The sequence below is a fragment of the Verticillium nonalfalfae genome (assembly GCF_003724135.2).
Source record: "Verticillium nonalfalfae strain VnAa140/NRRL 66861 chromosome Unknown scaffold_221, whole genome shotgun sequence".
Lineage (NCBI taxonomy): Eukaryota > Fungi > Ascomycota > Sordariomycetes > Glomerellales > Plectosphaerellaceae > Verticillium > Verticillium nonalfalfae.
In genome coordinates, this window is record NW_021167446.1 from 1 (window position 1) to 19759 (window position 19759).

General features: G+C 58.3%; 8 protein-coding genes across 8 annotated transcripts; 4 read left to right on the forward strand and 4 right to left on the reverse strand.

Annotated features, from left to right (window-relative positions):
• Positions 1–3390: 3390 nt before the first annotated feature.
• On the reverse strand, positions 3391–4130 carry D7B24_004034 (uncharacterized protein; the record flags this gene model as incomplete). The annotated part of the gene is made up of 3 exons (XM_028638212.1): positions 3391–3436; positions 3509–3927; positions 4092–4130. The coding sequence occupies 3 exons, from the start codon at positions 4128–4130 to the stop codon at positions 3391–3393; spliced, it is 504 nt and encodes a 167-aa protein (XP_028490420.1).
• Positions 4131–4723: 593 nt separating this feature from the next.
• On the forward strand, positions 4724–5590 carry D7B24_004035 (uncharacterized protein; the record flags this gene model as incomplete). The annotated part of the gene is made up of 1 exon (XM_028638213.1): positions 4724–5590. One exon carries the CDS (start codon positions 4724–4726, stop codon positions 5588–5590), a length of 867 nt encoding a protein of 288 aa, XP_028490421.1.
• Positions 5591–5880: 290 nt separating this feature from the next.
• Positions 5881–6438, reverse strand: COX12 (Cytochrome c oxidase subunit 6B; the record flags this gene model as incomplete). Its single annotated transcript, XM_028638214.1, has 5 exons — positions 5881–5915; positions 5971–6034; positions 6090–6202; positions 6269–6321; positions 6401–6438. The coding sequence occupies 5 exons, from the start codon at positions 6436–6438 to the stop codon at positions 5881–5883; spliced, it is 303 nt and encodes a 100-aa protein (XP_028490422.1).
• Positions 6439–6761: 323 nt separating this feature from the next.
• D7B24_004037 (uncharacterized protein) lies at positions 6762–7279 on the forward strand (the record flags this gene model as incomplete). The annotated part of the gene is made up of 4 exons (XM_028638215.1): positions 6762–6838; positions 6902–6987; positions 7031–7093; positions 7149–7279. 4 exons carry the CDS (start codon positions 6762–6764, stop codon positions 7277–7279), a joined length of 357 nt encoding a protein of 118 aa, XP_028490423.1.
• A 262-nt stretch (positions 7280–7541) lies between these two features.
• D7B24_004038 (uncharacterized protein) lies at positions 7542–8056 on the reverse strand (the record flags this gene model as incomplete). Its single annotated transcript, XM_028638216.1, has 2 exons — positions 7542–7682; positions 7736–8056. 2 exons carry the CDS (start codon positions 8054–8056, stop codon positions 7542–7544), a joined length of 462 nt encoding a protein of 153 aa, XP_028490424.1.
• A 580-nt stretch (positions 8057–8636) lies between these two features.
• Positions 8637–12544, forward strand: SEC31 (protein transport protein S31; the record flags this gene model as incomplete). Its single annotated transcript, XM_028638217.1, has 3 exons — positions 8637–8845; positions 8907–12447; positions 12500–12544. 3 exons carry the CDS (start codon positions 8637–8639, stop codon positions 12542–12544), a joined length of 3795 nt encoding a protein of 1264 aa, XP_028490425.1.
• A 452-nt stretch (positions 12545–12996) lies between these two features.
• Positions 12997–14129, forward strand: D7B24_004040 (uncharacterized protein; the record flags this gene model as incomplete). Its single annotated transcript, XM_028638218.1, has 2 exons — positions 12997–13141; positions 13219–14129. The coding sequence occupies 2 exons, from the start codon at positions 12997–12999 to the stop codon at positions 14127–14129; spliced, it is 1056 nt and encodes a 351-aa protein (XP_028490426.1).
• A 1105-nt stretch (positions 14130–15234) lies between these two features.
• On the reverse strand, positions 15235–16722 carry D7B24_004041 (uncharacterized protein; the record flags this gene model as incomplete). Its single annotated transcript, XM_028638219.1, has 2 exons — positions 15235–16613; positions 16719–16722. 2 exons carry the CDS (start codon positions 16720–16722, stop codon positions 15235–15237), a joined length of 1383 nt encoding a protein of 460 aa, XP_028490427.1.
• Between the last annotated feature and the right edge of the window lie 3037 nt (positions 16723–19759).

Genomic DNA, 19759 nt, shown 5'->3' on the forward strand with positions numbered 1-19759 from the left:
GGGGGTGGAGGGGCACAGACAGGGGGGCATACACACACACACACGTCCATGGGGCTGCCGGGAGGCCAGGAGAAAGGGAGCGGCAAGGCCATAGACGCAGCCAGGGCAGATCTCTACGTTGCAGACCGACCTTTCAGCTGGTCTGACGCGTGGTGAGAAGCAGGCAGATAGGTGGTGAGAGGGAGGTCCGGTAGCTCAGTGCATTGGCATGGTCCGTGGAAAACTTGCCCCTCACTCACCCCACCTCGTGGTGCCTCAGGAAAGGCAGTTCAGGCTCGCCTGGCGCAGCTCGCATGTACGGGATTGGAGTATGGCCGCCTCCCTGTCAGCGGGCGTTGCGTTGATCGACGAGCTCTGACTCTTGGAAGGGGGAACGGAAGAGACACGAGGGGGCGCGGGCCGCGGGGTGGCCAACAAAATGTGAAGCTCGTTGAGAGGGAGGTAGCAACACAGATGTTGGTGATGATGATCTGGCCATGTAGTGATGTCCTCGTGCTGCTGCTGGAAACGAACGCTGCTGGAGAGGAACGAGGAGCAACAGGATAACGACGCAAAGGAAAATCTGAACGTGCGATGGCCACACCGCGGCGCTACGCGCTATGAAGTGTGCGCCTGCAGCACCTCTGAAAAACCAAGGCAGATTCCACTCTAGCACCGTGACGCGCTGATAGAGTCTTCTGGGCCCGACTTTGACAGTTGGGCCTTAATAGTGTGACTTATATCGTCGAGAGTGGAGAAAGCGTTCCCTCGCTCGGACATGTCACCCCACCACATGCCATCAGATCACGGACACAGGGTCTGAAACTCAGGGATTCAGAGGGAAGTACCCGATGCCTTGCCACGTGCTTTTCGAGAGTAATGACCCAAGAATCGAATAACGTGTATTTCGATGTTAATGAATGACCCTTTCCTAGGAACAGAAGCGAACGATTTAGTCGGCTTTGCTTACTGGATTCTCTTGGTCATCAGAGAGGTGCTTCGAACGCATCAACCAGTGGGATCGCTACGGTTCTTCTTTCGATGAACGTGAAGATTCGGCTCGGGTATAACCGACAGTCCATTTTTACAAGGAGCACTCAAGTTCTATCAAACAGTTTGGCGGGCCTTCTCCGAATTGAGGTTGCACCCTCCATAAGACAAGGGAACAGGTGCAACGAGACCAGTGACTTGGGCCAAGTCGCGCTCTGACAAGAGGCCTTGCAACCATTATTTTGTACAATCGTCTAGATAGAATATGTATGAGCTCGGGTGAGTGCTATACTGTGGCATGTCCTGATAGAGAGCAACCAATGTATCTCCCAGGGTCAGTTTGGAGTCTACTCTACCATTGCAGACGATCAAGGAGCTGCTACTTATTCACAGCTCTTCCATCCATAGACCTTTGGCCTCCATTACAGAGTCGACAACGGCCGTTTCAAGGCTGCTAATAAAGCAGAGACAGTCTCGAGGGCTCGTCTAGCTTACGTTGTGTCGCTTGTGAAAACAGTTATTGATGTAAGTACCCGAGCTTGTTACATTTGGGTGCTTAAGAGAACGCAGAACGCAGAACGCAGAGCGAACAAAATACAAGCATTAAATATCAACGAACACTTGCACAATTCACGAGGTCTTCAGTTCAATGCTCGTCTCACTTGATTCCTCGCAGAGCTAGACGTCATAAAGAGTGTTGGTGAAACCCATGACGTTCATCGAGTACCATGTCGAAAAACCATACTGGAATAGAGTATAGTGGATTGGGGCAAGACCCATCATTTCGGTTGAATTTCTTGACGGTCGAGCTTGGAATTTGAACGAACTGACCCTGTCGACGCCTCATTGACGACCCGTCCCCGAAAAGACTGTTCAAAGTGGTTCAATTGCAATACTGTGCATGTTCAGGTGATGGCCGGGTCGCAAGAAACTGCAGTTTGGCTGCAACAGAGCAACGAAGCAGGTACATGTACTTGGGGAAGAGGGGCATGGATCCACCTCCCCTCGGAATCTAGGCGTCGTTGGTGCAGCTTCAGCACCGCCGACGAGTCTTATCTTGGGCTACTACTCTCCGGTGGGACGTGGGAGGCGGCCTAGTGGTGAATTGTGTGCTAGAATCGAAACCCAGAGTCACAAACGACATGCCCACTGCTCACATTGTGCCTCGTTCGCTACCTTAACTGTCCGCACTGTAGCACATCCCGTCGGACATGCCCACCCCACTGTCGGATGGTGGCAGTGTAATCTACATGAAGAAGCATGTGTTGAGGCCTGGAAGTCCGGCGTCGGTCGGTTGAGCTGACGCGGGCGGCAGGGCAGGGAACATTGGCCCAGTGCAACTCCTCGGGCCCAGATGGAGATATCGAGGGGACCTGGACGTGGGGTGCTGAGACACACACTGGCAGCAGGCCGTGAAAGATGTGCCCTGCATCTCGCATGTCGGTCCAGATTGTCCAGGTGTGTTGGGATGGCTTCTTGGATGTGTCTTTGTCCGGCCGCTCGCCGCCTGAGCTTAGGTGCCAGATCCCGAGGGGAGGGCGATGGCCAGTGAAAACCACAGGGGATGCTCCTTTCGTCGGGCACCTAGTCTGGGCCTCCCCGCATTACTGATCGTATTGACGACACCTTCGCACCACCAGCCTGCGAAGGAAAGCTGTGCTATGTCGTCGCCTGCCACCTCACGGAGCAGTGCATCGTCCTTCGGCTCTGCACCGCATGGGCACGTTGTCGCAGCGTTGGCGGGGAAGCTCCTCAGCTTTCCGTGCTACGCGGACCACCGACCTGTAGCGCCCCTGCCCATCGTGCACCTCACCTCGCATCCGTTGAACGACCAACAGCCTACTTGGCAGTGTCACCGCTATTTGGGCATATGCACGACCGACTCCTGATGTGCTAGCACGCCGTGTTGGAATCTTGGTGTGGGAGGGTGGGCGTTGACTACTGGCGATGACAGGCCGTCCGCAGGTGAGGGTCAATTGACACTTGTGGGACAGCTGGGTGAGTGGTGGTCGTGGCGAGCGCAGGCCATCGAGTGCAAGAATGGTCCTCGTGTCCCAGGGCCGCCAGCGTCCCACCTGCAGCTCTAATTGCGAGCACTTTTGCCATTCGATTGACATCATCTGCATTGCGCTGGTTATCATGTACATCGCATCTCGTCACAATGCACACCTCACACGAATCACAGACAAAAGTCGGCAAACAGCACAGCATCTGCGTGCGAGAAAGTGTCCGTTAATGCAACCGCAATGTCCGAGGATCTATCCTCCAAACTCCCTACGATGTTTCCCCCGTAGTCTGTATGACGTGAACCCGACGCGCGATCATTCCGGCCCTCCACTTTTCAGAATACATGTCGGTGCCCTATTTTTTTCGCCATGTGCGTCTCGAGAGTGAAAGTCGTTAGGAAAGGACCCTCTCCGTTTACGAGGGGGGAGCGGCACCACGGCCACGGCCGTAGCCACCACGGCTGCAAAAGTCTCGTTAGCGGGTCTGTCTCTCGTCACTCTTTTCGCGTAAGGGGGGGTTTGGCGGAGCTTACAACTGCGGCTCGAAGCCGGCAGGCGCACCACCCTCCTTGCCCTCACCACCAGCCTCCCGGCGGCGGTAGCCACCCTCACGGTCACCCCGGTCACCACCACGGCCACGGCCGCCGAACGGCTTGCGCTCGCGCTCGCGCTCGCCGAGCATGCCGCGGGGGGGAGCGTGGGATCGCTGCTGCTTGATGTGGGTGGCAGGAACGATCTCAGCGGGCAGGTGGAGCCATTCGCGCAGGTAATCGAGACCCTCGGGGGTGAGGGTGTAGTAGTAGTATTGCCAGCTGAACTGGGTCTTGACGTAGCCGCGCGAGTTGAGCGACTGGAGAGCCTTGATGACGAAAAGGTTCTTCGTGTCGATGTCGGGGTGCTTGGGGAGGTTGAAGTCCTTCGCGGCGACGAGGACACCCTCTCGGAAGAGGTACTATTGCGACGAAAAAAAAACACTGGTTAGTCTACGGCCTTGTGCGAAGCGTTTGGTCTTCCCGCCATCGTCGTCAATCGCCCCGAAACTTTCTCGAACATGGCGAATCGAGTCGGCAGCGGGGGGACTGATGTCGGGTGCGGTGCTCTGGTGGTTCTGCTAACCTCGTGGATCTTCTTGCGGTCAGCCTTGGGCATCAACATCGTGGCGGTTGTTGATCGTCTCGACGTTGGGGAGAGGGTGAATCGTGAAAGGCGAGGTCGCGGAGGCTTGCGAGATCCAAGTCGTCGAAATGGATAACTTTTGTGTGGGCGGAAACGGAAACCCTGGGCTAGGTAGCGAAGTGGGGAACCCGACAGAACAATCAGGTGCGCAGGCTCTGGCTTCGTGGCTTGGCCACAACCGAAGTTGAGGCGACAAACTGTGGCGCACCAGTCATGTGATCTCCACCATGATAAGATAAGTATAGACTGTTCGATGGGCGCCTAGAGACCGTGATGTCGACTCCATGCGTTTGCCCCCAAGTCTGCCTGCGATCCAACACGATACCTTCTGTCGACGACAAGACCGAGACACCGCGGGGACGAGTAAGCAACATCGACATCCTCCAACTTATAACTTCTTTGAGCTGTACCTGCGATCGTTGAACCAGCTCTACCCCTCACCAGAACCACTTGACACCGCGACTCGGCATCAACTCTCGCCACGACTTCGGCTGCATTCAAGAGGATTCTATCGGCATATCAATCCGTCATTTTTGTCTCAGCACCAGGAATCGACCGGAACATCGACTGAAATGGCGCCCCGGAACATCAACGTGTTCGTCAGCACGTTTCCTGGTCTAGGCCTACCCTCGACACTTGTTTTGCCTATCCCCGCCACCACCACGTTCTCCGATGTGCGAGGACAGATTGACGCACGACTGCCCGAGTCTGGCAGCAGGCTCATTCTGACTACTATCTCCAACAAGGAATTGTCCGCGACTTCGGCCCGCCCACTGTCAGATCTCCTGTCGTCGGTCGAAGATGATTTCATCTCCCTGCGCCTGTCCGTTCCCCTCTGCGGCGGCAAGGGTGGTTTCGGCTCCCAGCTTCGCGCCGCCGGTGGGCGCATGTCCTCCAAGAAAAAGCGCAACCAGGGCGATGCGAACAACTCAAGCCGCAACCTCGACGGCCGTCGGCTACGGACCGTAACGGAAGCCAAGGCGCTTGCAGAGTACCTGGCGATCAAGCCTGAGATGGAGAAGAAGGAAAAGGAGAAGAGGCGCGAAAGGTGGCAGCAAATCGTGGAATCGTCCGAGCGACGAGAGGAAGAGATCAAGAATGGCGGAAAGGGCCGTCTGGACGGTGCATGGGTTGAGGCCAAGGAAGAGGCGAATGAGAGGACACGGGACGCTGTTCTTGCTGCCATGAAGGCCGGCAAGTACACAGATAATCTGGCAGGGACATCCTTTGGCTCCAAGTCGTCTGCTCAAGCCGACGAATCCATGTCAGACGCGGAGGAAGAAGACTCAGGTGAAGAGTCCTCCAATGAGTCCACGCCTCTAACCGAGTCGACAGCAACATCGAAAGGCAAGGAGAAGGAGAAGCCCCGGGCCTTTTTTGGATTTGACGAAGACGACGAGTTCATGAGCTCCGACGACGAGGAAGATTCCAAGAAATGAGATGTCTAATCGGCATCGTGGTCTGATGAGTAAACGGCGCAGTGGGATTGGTTAGCGATTTAGAGAACGTGCTGCTCGGAGTTTCCGGGCATATTGAGCTTGAAGATGATACCTAGTCAGCGTACATGCATTTCACTTCACACAGAAGAAGATTCAGTGGTCATCTTCTGCAAACGTCACTGCGCAATTCAACTCCTGGTGCTCTATTGATATCTCGCCCTCAGGGTAAGTAGTACAAGCGACCCATCCTCCAACATCTAGCCCGTGCAAAGCCTCGAACTTCCAATATCTTACGCGTCGAGCTTGACGGGGAAAGAGCCAGCCTCTGAACGGGGATTGAGTTAGCAAGTGTGTACCGTCGTGAGCGAGAGTCATCGTACCGCGCTGCTCGTCCCAGCGAGTGTACCAGCCGGAGGGGCACAGAGATCGGTAGGCGAGCCAGAACTAGGCGCTGTTAACATCCTTGTCTCACTGATTCCGTCGCCGTCGTTCCTCGTACCTGGCGGCAGGGAGCGAACTCCTCGCCCTTGGCGTTGATGCACTTGTGGTAGTCGACGTAGTTTTGCCAGCAGTGCTTGGTCTGGTTCATGTTCGGGAAGCGGGCATCGGTGCCTATAAGTCGAAAGTCGGTGTCAGCAACATCATCACAACTTGCCAATTGCTCCTCCGGCTCCGGACTTTCGATTGTGTCGCAGTCGTGGACGGCGTCAGGACGGGGAATTTCGTACCAGCTGTAGAGAGCATCACGTTAGCCTCGGATGATCAGGCCATTGCTTAGGAGAGGGATTTCCGGACGTACCAGTCACGAACTTGAAGGGCTTGGTAACGAGCTCCTGATCGTCAGACATCTTTGCGGTTTGCTGAGGGCAATTGACTAGATATTGGGTTGTTTGGGCGAGGTAAAGGCGTGCAACGACGGAGGGATTGCTCTTGGTTACGGGCGCATTGAAGATTGTCGTTGGACGAGAATCAGGTGGTGACGGTAGGAACCGGCTGGTGCCTCAGGCAAATTTTTGCGGGTCGGCGCTTTCGTCCGGCCAGAGCTCCACTCCCAAGTCCAGGACTGAAGCCACCACTCAGCGCAGAGCCGAATCCCCGACACCCAACTTCAATCCAGTTCCCATCACCAACCTCCACCACAAAGTCGCTCCTTGTCACCTCAAACGTCAAGATGCGTCCTACTCTCGCTCTCCGGGCTTTCCGCCCGACCCTCCGCATGAGGTCGCCCGTCCCTGTGAGTTCTTCCTCGTTCGCCATGCACGCGCTCGACGTGGTTCGAGTTCAATCAGCTGACAATGACGTGACACGCAGGGCGAGGACCAAGCCGGTATGTCGAAATTTTTGCGATGCCATTGACGCTGACGGCAGCTTTTGGCTGGTTGATCGGAACAAGAGGCGTCTGTGGGACGTGTTTTCGGCATGCTAACATGCTCTGGACAGGCCACACCGTCTCGCAGAGGCTTCGCAAGCTCAGGAGGATCCCTCCCGAGTTGATCCCCCTCGGTAGGACTGATCCCTCGGCTACCTGAGCATGAGAGCTACTAACATGGCTGCACAGGTGTCGTCGTTGGCTTTGCCGTCCTCGCTGCCGGCTACTCCAGCATCCGCCACTTCATGGTTGATGGCACCATCCGCCTCAAGCGCCAGGGCCCCAAGCACAGCGACAGCCATGACGAGGCGTCCCACTAAAGCAAGAATCTGGAGGTTTGGGTGGGAAACGAGGAATGGACTTGGTGTCCGTGTGCTACTAGAGTGACGACACAAATGTATATGTCGAGCGAGCAGCCAAGACAAAATCAGACTGGGTCGCAAACATCGCATTTTTATTCGTCTTCTTGCAGGACTCTCGCACCATGCATGACGTGCGGAGAGTGCTCCTCGTACCTGTAGAACGCCATCGCTATGCAAAGAATACTCCCGTAAACGACTACATCCATCCACCAGTCTGCCTTTACTCGGGCCTCGGCCCCGCGACATCGAGACCTTCGAGTCCCTGCATGGGGTCTGGTCCTCGTGCTTCCGACTGTATCGTGACCTGTTCCGATGCCATTCTGTCCTCCTCCCCGACTGCATTTTCAGCGAGCCACCCTTCCTATACTGATGTCAGCGCTGCGTGCAAAGAGCCTCGAGTGGGATGCGCCATACCTGTTCCCAGACAGCCTTCTTACTGCCCAACCCCTCCTCAGCGCTCTTAGGAACCTTGGCCGCAGAGACGCTGATGATGCGACCAAAAAACTCAGACTGATCCATGTTGTCGATAGCCTCCTTTGCGTCATCAACGTCTTCGTACTCGACGTATGCGAAACCGCGGTGAGACTCTGTTGAATTGGGCTTGTCATTTTTCGGCAGTGAGACGTCTGCGATTTCGCCGAAGGGGATGAACGCATCCTGAATGTTGGCGGCGGTGACCATGGCGGCCAGACCGCCAACATGGACGGTTGACTTCCAGCGCGCGGCGTCGGTCATGATGGTGTGAGCTTTGTTAGGCGTACTGGTCCGGGTCGAAACTTGTACCGGAGTGCTTCACTGACGACGACGACAACGACCAGCATGAGTTTGAGTCTCAATGGCGCCTGAGCTCTGCGCTGCGCTCTAGCGGGGCGCTCCGTTGCGTTGGGTGACTAAGAAAATCATCAGATGCACGTGATCTTGGCCAGAAGCTTGGACGCTTCAACGGCAGCTCAGTGCCCTCACTCAACGGCAAAGCATTCGCCCTTCCTTGGTGGGGGGGCTAGAAGCCTAGGCAGCGTGCACGTCCCCAGCCCGGCTAGGGGGCTCTAAGGGGGCCAAAGTCAGGGAGCTCGTCCCTGCACTGCTTGATGCTGTGGGCTGCAATCTGGCATCATACCTGACCACGGTCACAGTTGCACAAGGGCCTCCAACTTTTCAAGCCTGCTATATCGGTGCGGTGCTTTCCTGAGAACATTATAGCCCCCCTTTACCACCGTCAATGCCAACACTTGATCGAGCGTGACTCTCACCGACCTCCCTATTCCCCGCCACGTCATCTTGCACGCCCGTCTCTGAGGGCTGAGCACCTCCCACCATGGTTCGCCTCCGAGAGATTCCCAGGACCGCGGCCTTCGCTTGGTCGCCTGGTTCGGAGAAGCCTCTTGTCGTCAGCGGTACCCGTGCCGGCGCAGTGTCCGATGACTTCTCCGATGAGACCAAGCTTGAGCTTTGGGACCTCAACCTAGACGACCAAGACCAGGGACTCGAGCTTCAACCTGTTGCCAGTATCAGTACCGACTCGAGGTGAGCTTCATCTGCTCCGCCGTGCCAACACTGGCCTCGTTGCTGACATTGATGTCCACAGGTTCTACGACATTGCCTGGGGTCCAGCCGACGAGGACCACCCCCGTGGCATCATTGCTGGAGCTCTGGAGAACGGATCCCTCGATTTGTGGGATGCTGAGAAGCTCATCGCCGGCGCCGAGGATGCCTTGATCTCGAGGACCACGAAGCACACCGGCGCCATCAAATCTCTGCAGTTCAACCCCCTGCGGCCTCAAATCCTCGCGACTGCAGGTGCAAAGGGCGAGCTCTTCGTCTACGACGTCAATGACATCGAAAACCCCTTCCGCCTTGGCACCGCTGCGGCTCGGTCCGACGATCTCGAGTGCGTCGCATGGAACAGGAAGGTCTCGCACATTCTCGCTACCGGTGGATCTGGTGGCTTTGTCACCGTCTGGGACCTGAAGACGAAGAAGGCCAGCTTAACACTGAACAACAACCGCAAGGCTGTCAGCGCCATCGCATGGGACCCCAACAATTCGACGAAGCTCCTGACGGCGACTCCTGACGACTCGGCCCCCCTGATTCTTCTGTGGGATCTGAGGAACTCCAACGCGCCCGAGAAGTCGCTGCAGGGTCACGACCAAGGCGTGCTCTCGCTATCGTGGTGCCAGCAAGACGGCGACCTTTTGATCTCCAGCGGCAAGGACAACAGGACTCTGATCTGGAACCCCCAGACCGGAGAGCGCTATGGCGAGTTCCCCGAGGTTACCAACTGGACTTTCCTCACCCGCTTCAACCCCCACAACCCCAACCTGTCGGCCACGGCAGGATTCGACGGCAAGATCGCCATTCAGACACTGCAGAACACCAACTCGACCTCCGCGCAGGCCACGCAACAGCAGAACAAGCTGGATGGAGAGGACTTTTTCAACCAGGCGCAGACCCAACCGCAGGGCGCCTCTTTCTCCCTAGCTAAAGCCCCCAAGTGGATTCAGCCGCCCATTGGTGCCTCCTTTGGTTTTGGCGGCAAGCTCGTTATCTTCAAGCCACAGCCGGGCCAGGCCAGGGCTTCCAAGGTCATCATTTCCCAGTTCTCGGTTGACTCTGATATTGGCACCGCCACGGAGAAGTTTGAGGCCTCGCTGCAGTCCGGCGACCTGGTCGGCATTTGTGAAACCCACAAGGACCAGGCTGCGACTGAAGAGGAGAAGGCCGACTGGCTTGTGATGGAGACTCTGACCGGTGATAACCCTCGGAAGGCGATCATTGAGCACCTCGGATTCACCGAAGAAGAAATCGTCAACGGCACTGCCGCCGAAGAGACCAAGGAGAAGACCGAAACCACCTCGGACGCCGAGAAGGAGGCCGAGGAGCCCAAATCTGCGTCTAAGAGGGTCTCCGGGTTCTTTGCCGATGGTGAGGGCGACGGCGATGAGGACGATTTCCTCAGCGGCATCCCTGCTACCAAAGGCACCAAGACGGATAGCCCGTTCAACCTGCTCAGCGAGAACGACTCGGCGGTTGAGAAGCAAATCACCAAGGCGCTTCTGCTGGGCAACTTCACCAAGGCCGCCGAGATTTGCCTGAAGGAGGAGCAATTTGCCGAGGCCTTCCTACTCGCCAACTGCGGCGGCCAGGAGCTGGTCGACAAGGTCCAGAAAGCCTACTTGGCACGCAAGAGTGGACGCCCGAGCTACGTCCGCCTGCTCAGCAGCGTCATCGATAAGAACCTTTGGGATGTCGTCTACAACGCTGATCTTGAGAATTGGAAGGAGACCATGGCTGTCCTCTGCACGTTCTCAGACCCCCAGGAGTTCCCCGACCTGTGCGAGGCCCTTGGCGACCGTGTCTTTGACCACGGCCTTCGCAAGGATGCTTCCTTCTGCTACCTTGTTGGATCCAAGCTGGAGAAGGTCGTCAACATCTGGATCGCTGAGCTGCAGGAGGCCGAAAAGGCTGGTCTTACAGAGCCCTCTGACGACTCGACCTTCTCTGTCCACGCCCGCTCGCTTCAGAACTTCATCGAGAAGGTTACCATCTTCCGCCACGTTACCAAGTTCCGAGACTCCGAGAAGGAGTTGACTGAGGGCTGGAAGCTGGCTGCTTTGTACGATAAGTACACCGAGTACGCTGACATTATCGCCGCCCACGGACAACTCGCGGTGGCCCAGAAGTACCTGGACTTCCTGCCCACCAAGTACCCCGCCGCCGACCTGGCGCGAAACAGACTGCAGCTGGCGACGGGCACCAAGAAGGCTGCCCCCCAGGCCACCGCCTCCAGGCAGGCAGCTCGCCAGCCTACTCCCCGCCAGAACTTTGTGCCCCAGCAGCCACAGCCTGCCCAGCCGGCGCTCAACCCTTACTCTGCCCCGACGCCTGCCCAGACCCCCGGTAGCAACCCCTACGCGCCCCCGACGCCGAACCTGTACGCTCCTCCGGCCACTTCCACCCCCTATGCTCCTTCTGGAGGCTACCAGCAGCCGGCGCCCACGCCACAGCAAAGCTACCAGGCTTCGACTGGCTACGGCGCCCCCACGAACCAGTTCAACAACCAGTTTGGCGCCCCGCCTCGAGGACCAACACCGACAGCCCCCCCGCCCCGTGCCGGAGCCAAGCCGACGGAGAACTGGAACGACGTGCCTCTGGTCGCAAGGGCTGCTCCTCCTCCACGGAGGTCTACGCCCAGCGTCGCCCCTGTCACATCTCCCTTTGCCAGCCAGCCCGGTCACCCTGGACCACCTCCCCAGGGACCCTGCGGACAGCGAACGGGGGCTACGCCGCCACCCCCTCCTCCGAAGGCCTCTGGACCCCCCCGTGTCACCTCTCCCCTGTCTGGACCTCCGCAGTCCTTCCAGGGGCCACCGAGGCCTACGTCGTCTGCCAGCAACGTTTATGCTCCTCCAACACCTCAGCCTGGCTCTGTGCCGCACCCGCAGATTCCTCAGATGCCGCCCCGCACCGCTTCGCCCTATGGTGCTCCTCCTGGCGGAGCGCCTCCTTCCAACCGGTATGCGCCTAGCCCCGCAGCGCAGCAGACGAACCAGCCTCCTCAGGGACCAGTGCCCTCGGCAGGGCCTCCTCTGGGCAGCGCACCGCCCCCAAGGAACCCGTACGCGCCACCGCCATCTGCGGGAACCCCTCAAAGCCAGTACGCGCCTTCGCCCTACCAGGCGCCTCCGCAGGCATCCGGTCCGCCCCCGACGGGCCCTCCCCCCGGCGGTCCGCCCCCTTCAGCAGGACCTCCTCCCGGTGGACCGCCTACGGGCGCCAGGCCGACGCCTCCTCCGCCAAGAGCCTCAGCACCCCCCGCGGCGAGGCATCCCGCCGGCGACCGCAGTCACATCCCGGCTAATGCACAGCGCCTAGTTGAGGTGTTCAGCTCGGATATGCAAAGGGTCGCTAGCAAGGCGCCAGCGTCGTTCGGGCCTCAGGTTAAGGACACGCAGAAGCGTCTCAACCTTTTGTTTGACCACCTCAACAACCAAGAACTGGTGCAGCCTGATACGATTGAGAAGCTCAACCAGATCGCCGAGGCTCTTCAAGCGAGGGACTACGACGGGGCGCAGGCCCTGCAGGTGGAAGTTCAGCGTGAGAAGACGACGGAGTGCGGCAACTGGATGGTACGTTTGTTTCCTGATTGGAATTCTGCCACGCAAAGCTAACTTCTCTTAGGTCGGTGTCAAGCGACTGATCAGCATGAGCAAGGCTACGCCTTGATTTGACGAAGTTGACGAGCAAAAGTGTTAATGCAAGCTCTGCAGCGAGGGTGATCTTGCGCCTGCGCAGCACCGAAGGGCTTGGTGGAGGCCGGTCGGTGAAGCAAGCAATATACATGGTGTAGCCTTGAACGTCATGAACAACTGTTTATTTTGAGAAAATCATGAGAAACGAGTGACCGTTGTGTGTGTGAACATTCTGTCAATAATGGATAGAACGCATGCCCAAGACTCGAATCCTTTTGTAACAGAGAATAGAGAGGGAGGGTTCAATTCACTGCTCCAAGGGGGGGTGAAAGCGATAAGATAAGGATGGACCCCTGCCACATTTGGAGGCCACTCGCTCGCTCCTTGCTCTCGTCCACAAAACGTCACTCGGCCACTCCCACCATTTGACTTGGTCGTTGGCCATCGTCGACAAGTGCTGTTTTCCTCCCCACGATCACGACCAAAATGACCGAACTCACACCTGAGGATGCTGCTGCTCAGCGAGCCTCCGAGCAAGCTCGTTTGCGCAAGGAACGCCGGGAAGCAAAGATCAAGGCCGGAGGTGCATCACGGCTCGACAAGATCACTGGCCTAGGCGGCCGCGCACCAGGTATGAACCATGAACACTGAGCTCGTCTCGATCATATCATGGATGTCTTTGATCGCTGACAACATCATGATCCGCAGACTCTTCGGCAACTTCATCACCAGCGCCTTCAGCTACAGCGTCACCCGCCCCCACAAAGCAAGCAGCCGCGCCGCCGCCGCCACCTCCTGCCTCCTCCTCCGCCGCCGATCACGCCGACCCCGACGAGGTTGACATCTCGCAGCACTACTACGAGCCCAGTGCGACGCAGCGCATTCCGCCCCGCGCAGGCCCCGGCGCCGGCTCCAACCCCAACGACCTCTCCGAGGCCCAGCTCCGCCAGATGATGCTCGGCTTCGAGCGTCCGCCCGCCGGCGGCGAAGCACCGCCCACCGACTTTCAAAACGCCTTTGCCGCCATGGGCGCCGCCGGTGACGAGGACCCCATAATGAAGATGCTCTCGCAGATGATGGCGGGCGGCGGCCTCCCTGGTGCCGCCGACGGCAGTCCCTTCCCGCCGGGCTTCCCAGGCTTCCCAGGCATGCCGGGCGCCGCCGGCCAGCAGGCGCAGGCGCAGGCGTCGTCGTCTTCGGCAGACTATCTCTGGCGCGTGCTCCACGCCGTCTTCGCCCTGACGCTGGGCCTCTACATTGTCGCGACGACGCACTTTACGGGCGCCAAGGCGCAGCGCGAGCGCACGGCGCTGGCCCTCACGTACCCGACGGCCAGCGACGACGTCGTCGGCGAGGTCAACCGCATGGAGGAGGGCAGGGAGGTCTTCTTCTGGATGTTCGCCACGGCCGAGGCCCTGCTCATCACGACGAGGATGTTCCTGCTGAAGGGCCGGCCTGCCGAGGCCGGCATCGCCTGGACCGTTGCTGCCTTTCTGCCGGGCCCGTGGAGGGGCTGGGTCGAGACGGCGCTGCGATACGGCAATGTTTTCGCTAGCGTGAGGAGGGACATTCTCGTCTGCGTCTTTGTGCTCGGTGTCGTTGCTTGGGTGAAGGGATAGCTGTCCGAAGTCCGAAGTGGGTGGCAAGGGGAAGGGGGAATACACGTGGCTAATGAGAGCCCCCTTGATCACTGGGCTCGAGAATCCCGAACAGTCAGTTGACCTGCATTGAGACTATCGATATCCTACATTGATCTAATCCGGTGCGAGTGAAATTGAGCCGGCCTGAGAAGGATGCATCGGATCTAGCCAGAACAGTGACACGCCACCTCCAGACGTCTCCTTGCAACGGGGCCAGCCTCAGCTTTGCTCAGCCTATAATCGAAGCAAGCCCCCCCTAAGCTTCGCCAACAGACCTCGTTCCAGGAACAAATAAAAAAGCAAGGCGAAGAATGAATACATGGCCATTGTGGGATCCTGACAGCTGGCGCCGCAACCTTGCCCAGCAGCAGCACCCAGACAGTCGCGCTCCAGACCCACGCCCAGCCAGGCCATCGGGCTCACCTACCCCTTTCAGCCTCACCCGTGCTCAAAAACCTTCCCCCCGGCCCACGACCTGGTCCCATGAAAGCGGACAGGACCCCCGAGCGCGGTCCCCCGTGGAATCGACCGACTTGGCTGGTTGTGTGGGCTTGCCCGTCTCTCACATGTGCCGAAGTCCCCCGCCCGGGCCAGCAAGCGTGGCAGAACCCTCGGGAGAGCTTCTGACATGGCTTCCCTTTGGTTCCTTCTTCATACGTCTTCCCATCTGCCCACACCCCTCCCTCGCTTCCCTTGATCCCCGCTCGGGGCTCGTACATCGTTAGTGAAATGTGACCTCGGCCGAGAGACGGAGACAAAGAACTGTTGAACAAGGTAGGATTTGTTGAGCTGCCAGCCTATCGGCCTGAGCCAGCCCGAGCGAAGGTTCTCTACTTATATGCCGCCTCGCTCGCTGTGACTTTGTCACGGCGGGCCTCCCTCGCTCCTTCGGACACTCTCTCTGCTCGATCCTCTCTTGCCAGATCTGTCCGTCGTTACATCACGGGGTATTCCCACACACCACACCATCCGCCCACGAACCAGCCAACGCCGAAACATTTCCTCCTGCAGACCGCCCGCCCCCCCCGGTTTACATCAGTCCACGTCATATACAACAAAGCAACCCGTGCCCTCGTCCCCATGGTTATGCCCTCCCCTCAAGCTTGTCCAGTTGCGCCGTCAGCTTGGCGTTCCCCTGCAGCATGTCTTCCAGCCAGTCGGCCGCCATGGTGAGCATGGTGCTCTTGCTAAAACCACCACCCTTGAGCCCTGGCACAAGCTCACACAGGTCGTCGAACCCTTCCTTGATGAGCGTGCGCCGCTTCTGCTCGCTGCGAATGTGATTCTCGCGCTTTTGCGCCTCCGACAGGTTCTCTCGTTGCGGCTTTGGCCCCGTCGCTGACTTGCGCCGCCGCCCGCTCGTGCCGTTCTCTGCTGTTGGCAGCGGTACCTGCCCACTCGCTGTGGCAACTTCTTTCCCTTTTTTCCTTCGTGCTCCCTTGAAGGGAGGTTCCGCGTCGTCCGAGCCATCGTCGTCTTCCTCCTTCGCGCTTCGGCTCTTCCTCCTCTTACGGGGCGGGCCTTCAGGGACATCTTCCAAACGGGTGCTTGCTGACTCTGTCGCTTTTTTCATGTATGCCCCCGACGATTCACCATTAACCAGCGGAGACGAGGGACGAGTGTTCGATGCGCTGCGGCTGGGCTCGAGGCACTCCATGTGCCGCAACTGATTCTTTGATAGTGCATCGTACGTCTCGCCCGCCGAGTCCGGGATAAAGCTGTGGGGACGGCTGCTGAAGCGCGCGTCCGATCCCCATTGCATTTCCATCGGCACATGGTTCTGCCTCGGAGGTGGCGGGGCCGGCCGGCTGGGAGCGGCGGGTGAAGGGCCAAATACGAGATCGGTAAACATGCCCAAATGCTGTTCCTCCATGCTACTCTCTGCGAAGCCGTTGGTGCGTTCGGCGCGCTTGAACTCCTCGAGCGGCTGATGTCGCAGATGGTGGCCCAGCTGCTGGCCAAGTGGCGAGGGGATACCTCTATGTGGCGGCGAGAACATGGAGCCGCCGGTGTTATGATAGTGGTGTCGCGAGGATGAACCGTTTTGCAACAATGTGGCGGCCGCCAGGACGTCGGGTGATGGCTGCTGCTCGACCGAGGGGCGGGGATGCGACATCATGTGTTGTTGAGGGGGCGGCGGCGGTGGCGGCATCATCGCGGAGCCTAACGGCATGAGGTCGGAAAAGTCTTGGTGGTGCAGTTCATGGCCTGGAGAGTGCAGCGGCGCACCGAATGGCGCCTGGCCCAGCGAGGTCGCAGTGCCCATGAACTGGGGCGGCAGAGATAGCCAGGCGTCGCTGTAATTGAGACCCTCGCCGAAGGAAGGGACGTTGTAGTGGTCGGCAGTCATGTCGTCGAAGAAAGAGGATATGATTTTCGAGTCATTGTCGGAAAGGATGGGCGCGCCAGGGGCGGGTTCGGGTGGAGGGTCGAGAAAAAAGCCTTGCGACTCGTCAATGGCATCTAGAGCAGTATACTGTCAGTATGATTGTTGCTCGTAAGTAAACGGTGTGAGGGGCGGGTGCCTACAGCCAAAGACCATATTCGAATCCGAGGGCTGCGACGAACCCATTGTGGGACGTTGTACAGCGAGCATGGATGCGTCTCGAACGAAAAGGGTTGTGGTGGATGTTGAAAGTATATTCGAGGGAAACTGGGCGGTTCAAAATGCCCAGGTTTGTCGCATTCTACGAACTTGGTGTCCTGATGTGCATGGCAGAGGTAGGTGCAACGATTGTTATTCGAGGTTCGAATGTGCGTTGCTGTGTTCAAGAGGATGCGCCGGCGTGAGGCGTTGCAGATAGTCAAGTTTGCGGCACGTGAAGATGACGGAAGATGACCTTGTGAATAGATGACGTGCGGTAGATTGCCGGAATCCGGGGATATGGTGGGGTGGTCGTGGTGCTCTTTCGTCGAACTAAGGCGCAGTGTAGGATACGTGATATGGGAATCAGAGATCGTTCAATGGTTGAGAGAGAGGTGCGTTGTCCAACTCGAGCGGCAAAACGTCTACGTCCGGTGAGGCTGAGATGTCGGATGCCCGAGCTCTGGCCGCGTTGTACGTCGGTTGGGTGTCTGAAAGGGTGGAAAGGAGTAGGTGCGAAAGAGAGAGAGGAAAAGAGAAAGTAGATTGAAGCGGAAGACGAGAGACGACACAGGCGTTAATGAGCTGGAGAGACAGATGAGCGAGGAAGCCGGCGTGTTCCGTGATCGGTTGGGACGGGGGGGGAGGGAGGGTGTAGGCGGATCAGGTCTCAGTGGAGGCTGATGGTGGTGGTGCGGTGTGTGGTGTTGAGTGGTGTTGAATTTGTGTCGAGGTTGAGGGTATGGGTGCGGGTGCAAGTGCAGGTGTGCAGGCAGGTGAAGATGGAGAAGATGCCCTTGGGGGGTCTGTGTCTGTGTCTGGGTCTAGCTAGGTCTGAGTCCTTGTCTGGGGGTTCTGGGGTCTGAGAGGCAGTGTCCGTGGGCCCCGTGGCTTCCTTTAGGCAGGCTGGCGGGTTCCGTAGAAAACGAATGGAAGGACCAGCCAGCTTGCTACTGCTGACCTGCGGTCTGCGGTCTGCGGGCTGCTTCTGGGGGGGGAAGGAATTAGGGGGGGCACCTGGTGCTAAGATCCCTGTCAAATCCGGGGCGGCCAGTGCCAGAGGTGGATGCCCACTCCTGCTTAGGGCCATCTTGGGTGCTGGCTTTGCTGGGCCGCCTGGGCAGTCACACTTGAGGGAGGGCGCAGGTGCACGCAGGTGCAGCACGCGCCTGCCCACTTTCCCCAACATTAGCCCTGGGCTACCTGAGATATCGCTCTAGGGGGTTTGGTGTCGCCGTCCGTCATTGGCCGTCATGGGGACAGAGCTGGTCGATTCGCAGGGGTATATTGCGGTAGCCAAGCTATGACGATAGCGGAGTGTCACATGCCATTCTCATTTCTAATGAGCGCCTCCACTGTGGCCTGGGTCTGGCCTCGTCTGGTCTGGTCTGCCCGGCGAAGGAAGGAAGCTCCAACGCCATTGCCAATGCCGCGCAGGACCAACTCGCCAGCACACCAGGAACACCACCGAAACGCCTGGCGAGGCCGTGTTTCCTCTCCCATCATCATCATCCTGATTAGCAACAGCAGCATCGGCGTCGGCACCAGGCCTCAGCCTCCCTTTTTTTCTCCGCATCTGCCCTGACGCTAAAGCCGAAGCTGTGGAGCTCACGGCTACTCGGACACGGTCGCGACCCTTGATTTCTGCGTACTACCGCAGGAACAGAAGCCGGAGAGACAGAGAAAGCCAACATACCGTCCCCTGGCCATCCATCCCCCTCTTGTCCTGGCGGGCTTTGCCTTCGACGTTTCGTCTGAAGTATGGTGGCCAGGACAGCCCTCCACAGCACATCGTTGTCGTTCCCATCCCATCGTCAGACGTCAGAAGCACAAGACATTTAGATCATCAGAAGCACACGTTGCCTCGGCCTGCGTCCAGCGATTTCCTCTTCAGGACGGGTGACACCAGCCTCTACAGTGTGCCTGTTCAGGGGTGGCATCAAGCCATAAGCGAAATCACAAACACACCGGCGCCTGGGGGATCGCCCTCTGATCCTGGATCCCATCCTGCCAGTGCCAGTTGTCGTTGTTGGCTTGAGAGCCCTGTCTAGTCCGCTCAGAACTCACTCTGAATCGGAACGTTTCGGTGCCTTTCCTCGCAATCACAAGCACAAGCTTCGCCCTTTCCCCATCTTTTGATCGACCCCACGAGCGGGACAGGCCTGGCACTAGCACGACGACTCCACGACTGCGCAGACGGCTTGATAGCACCAGAACCTCGGCCGTTGTGATTTTGGCATATGTCAACAACGCTCTCTATTAGTATCACATTTGACCACCTGTTTCCCCCTTCTACGCCTTCAGTTGGTCTCCTGCTTTGGGGCTGCCGCATCAAACTCTCTCTTCAGCCTCCTTCGTTTTGGATTCCTGTTTCTGGACGAGCCTGTTCCTGGACGAGTGGTTACTTGGGACCTGCGCATCCATGTCCATCGCTCAGATCTTTTACCTCAATGCGACTCTCATCCCTCGATCCGACCCAATACAATTGAGATTGGTCCAACCCTAACCATCCTTACAAGCACAGCACACACACTTTCAACCAACCCCCTGGTAAGAGCGGCCCGTCGCCAACCCTCCCCTACCTTGGTACTTTGTCTTTACTCGTCTTGAATCGCGTATGACCTTGCCTATCCCCCTCCCCCAGTGGCCCCAACACGAGGTGCTCGTGCTCTTGGGGCCCATCTGTCTCGTCGGCCGAGCCTCTTCAAGTGAAGCCATAGAACGCTATGCCCCCCGCGGACGCCCGAAAGAAATTGTCATAACCTAATCTGGACCGCATCCTGCATCCCGCATAAAGTCGTTCTCGCAGCTAGCAAGCAGCCCATGACTAGACACGAAGATCATGTGCCTTACTCTCACCTACCTGCGTCTTTCATGCACACCGTGGGCCCACGGCGCAAGGCGTGAGGCGCGAGGCACACGACACCCGGCATAGCGCGCGTCCCCTTATTGTCTGTCCCCTTTCTGTATCCAATGGCTTGTTGGCGTTGCATCGGCTAGCCCACTGTCCCTCAGCACTTACATC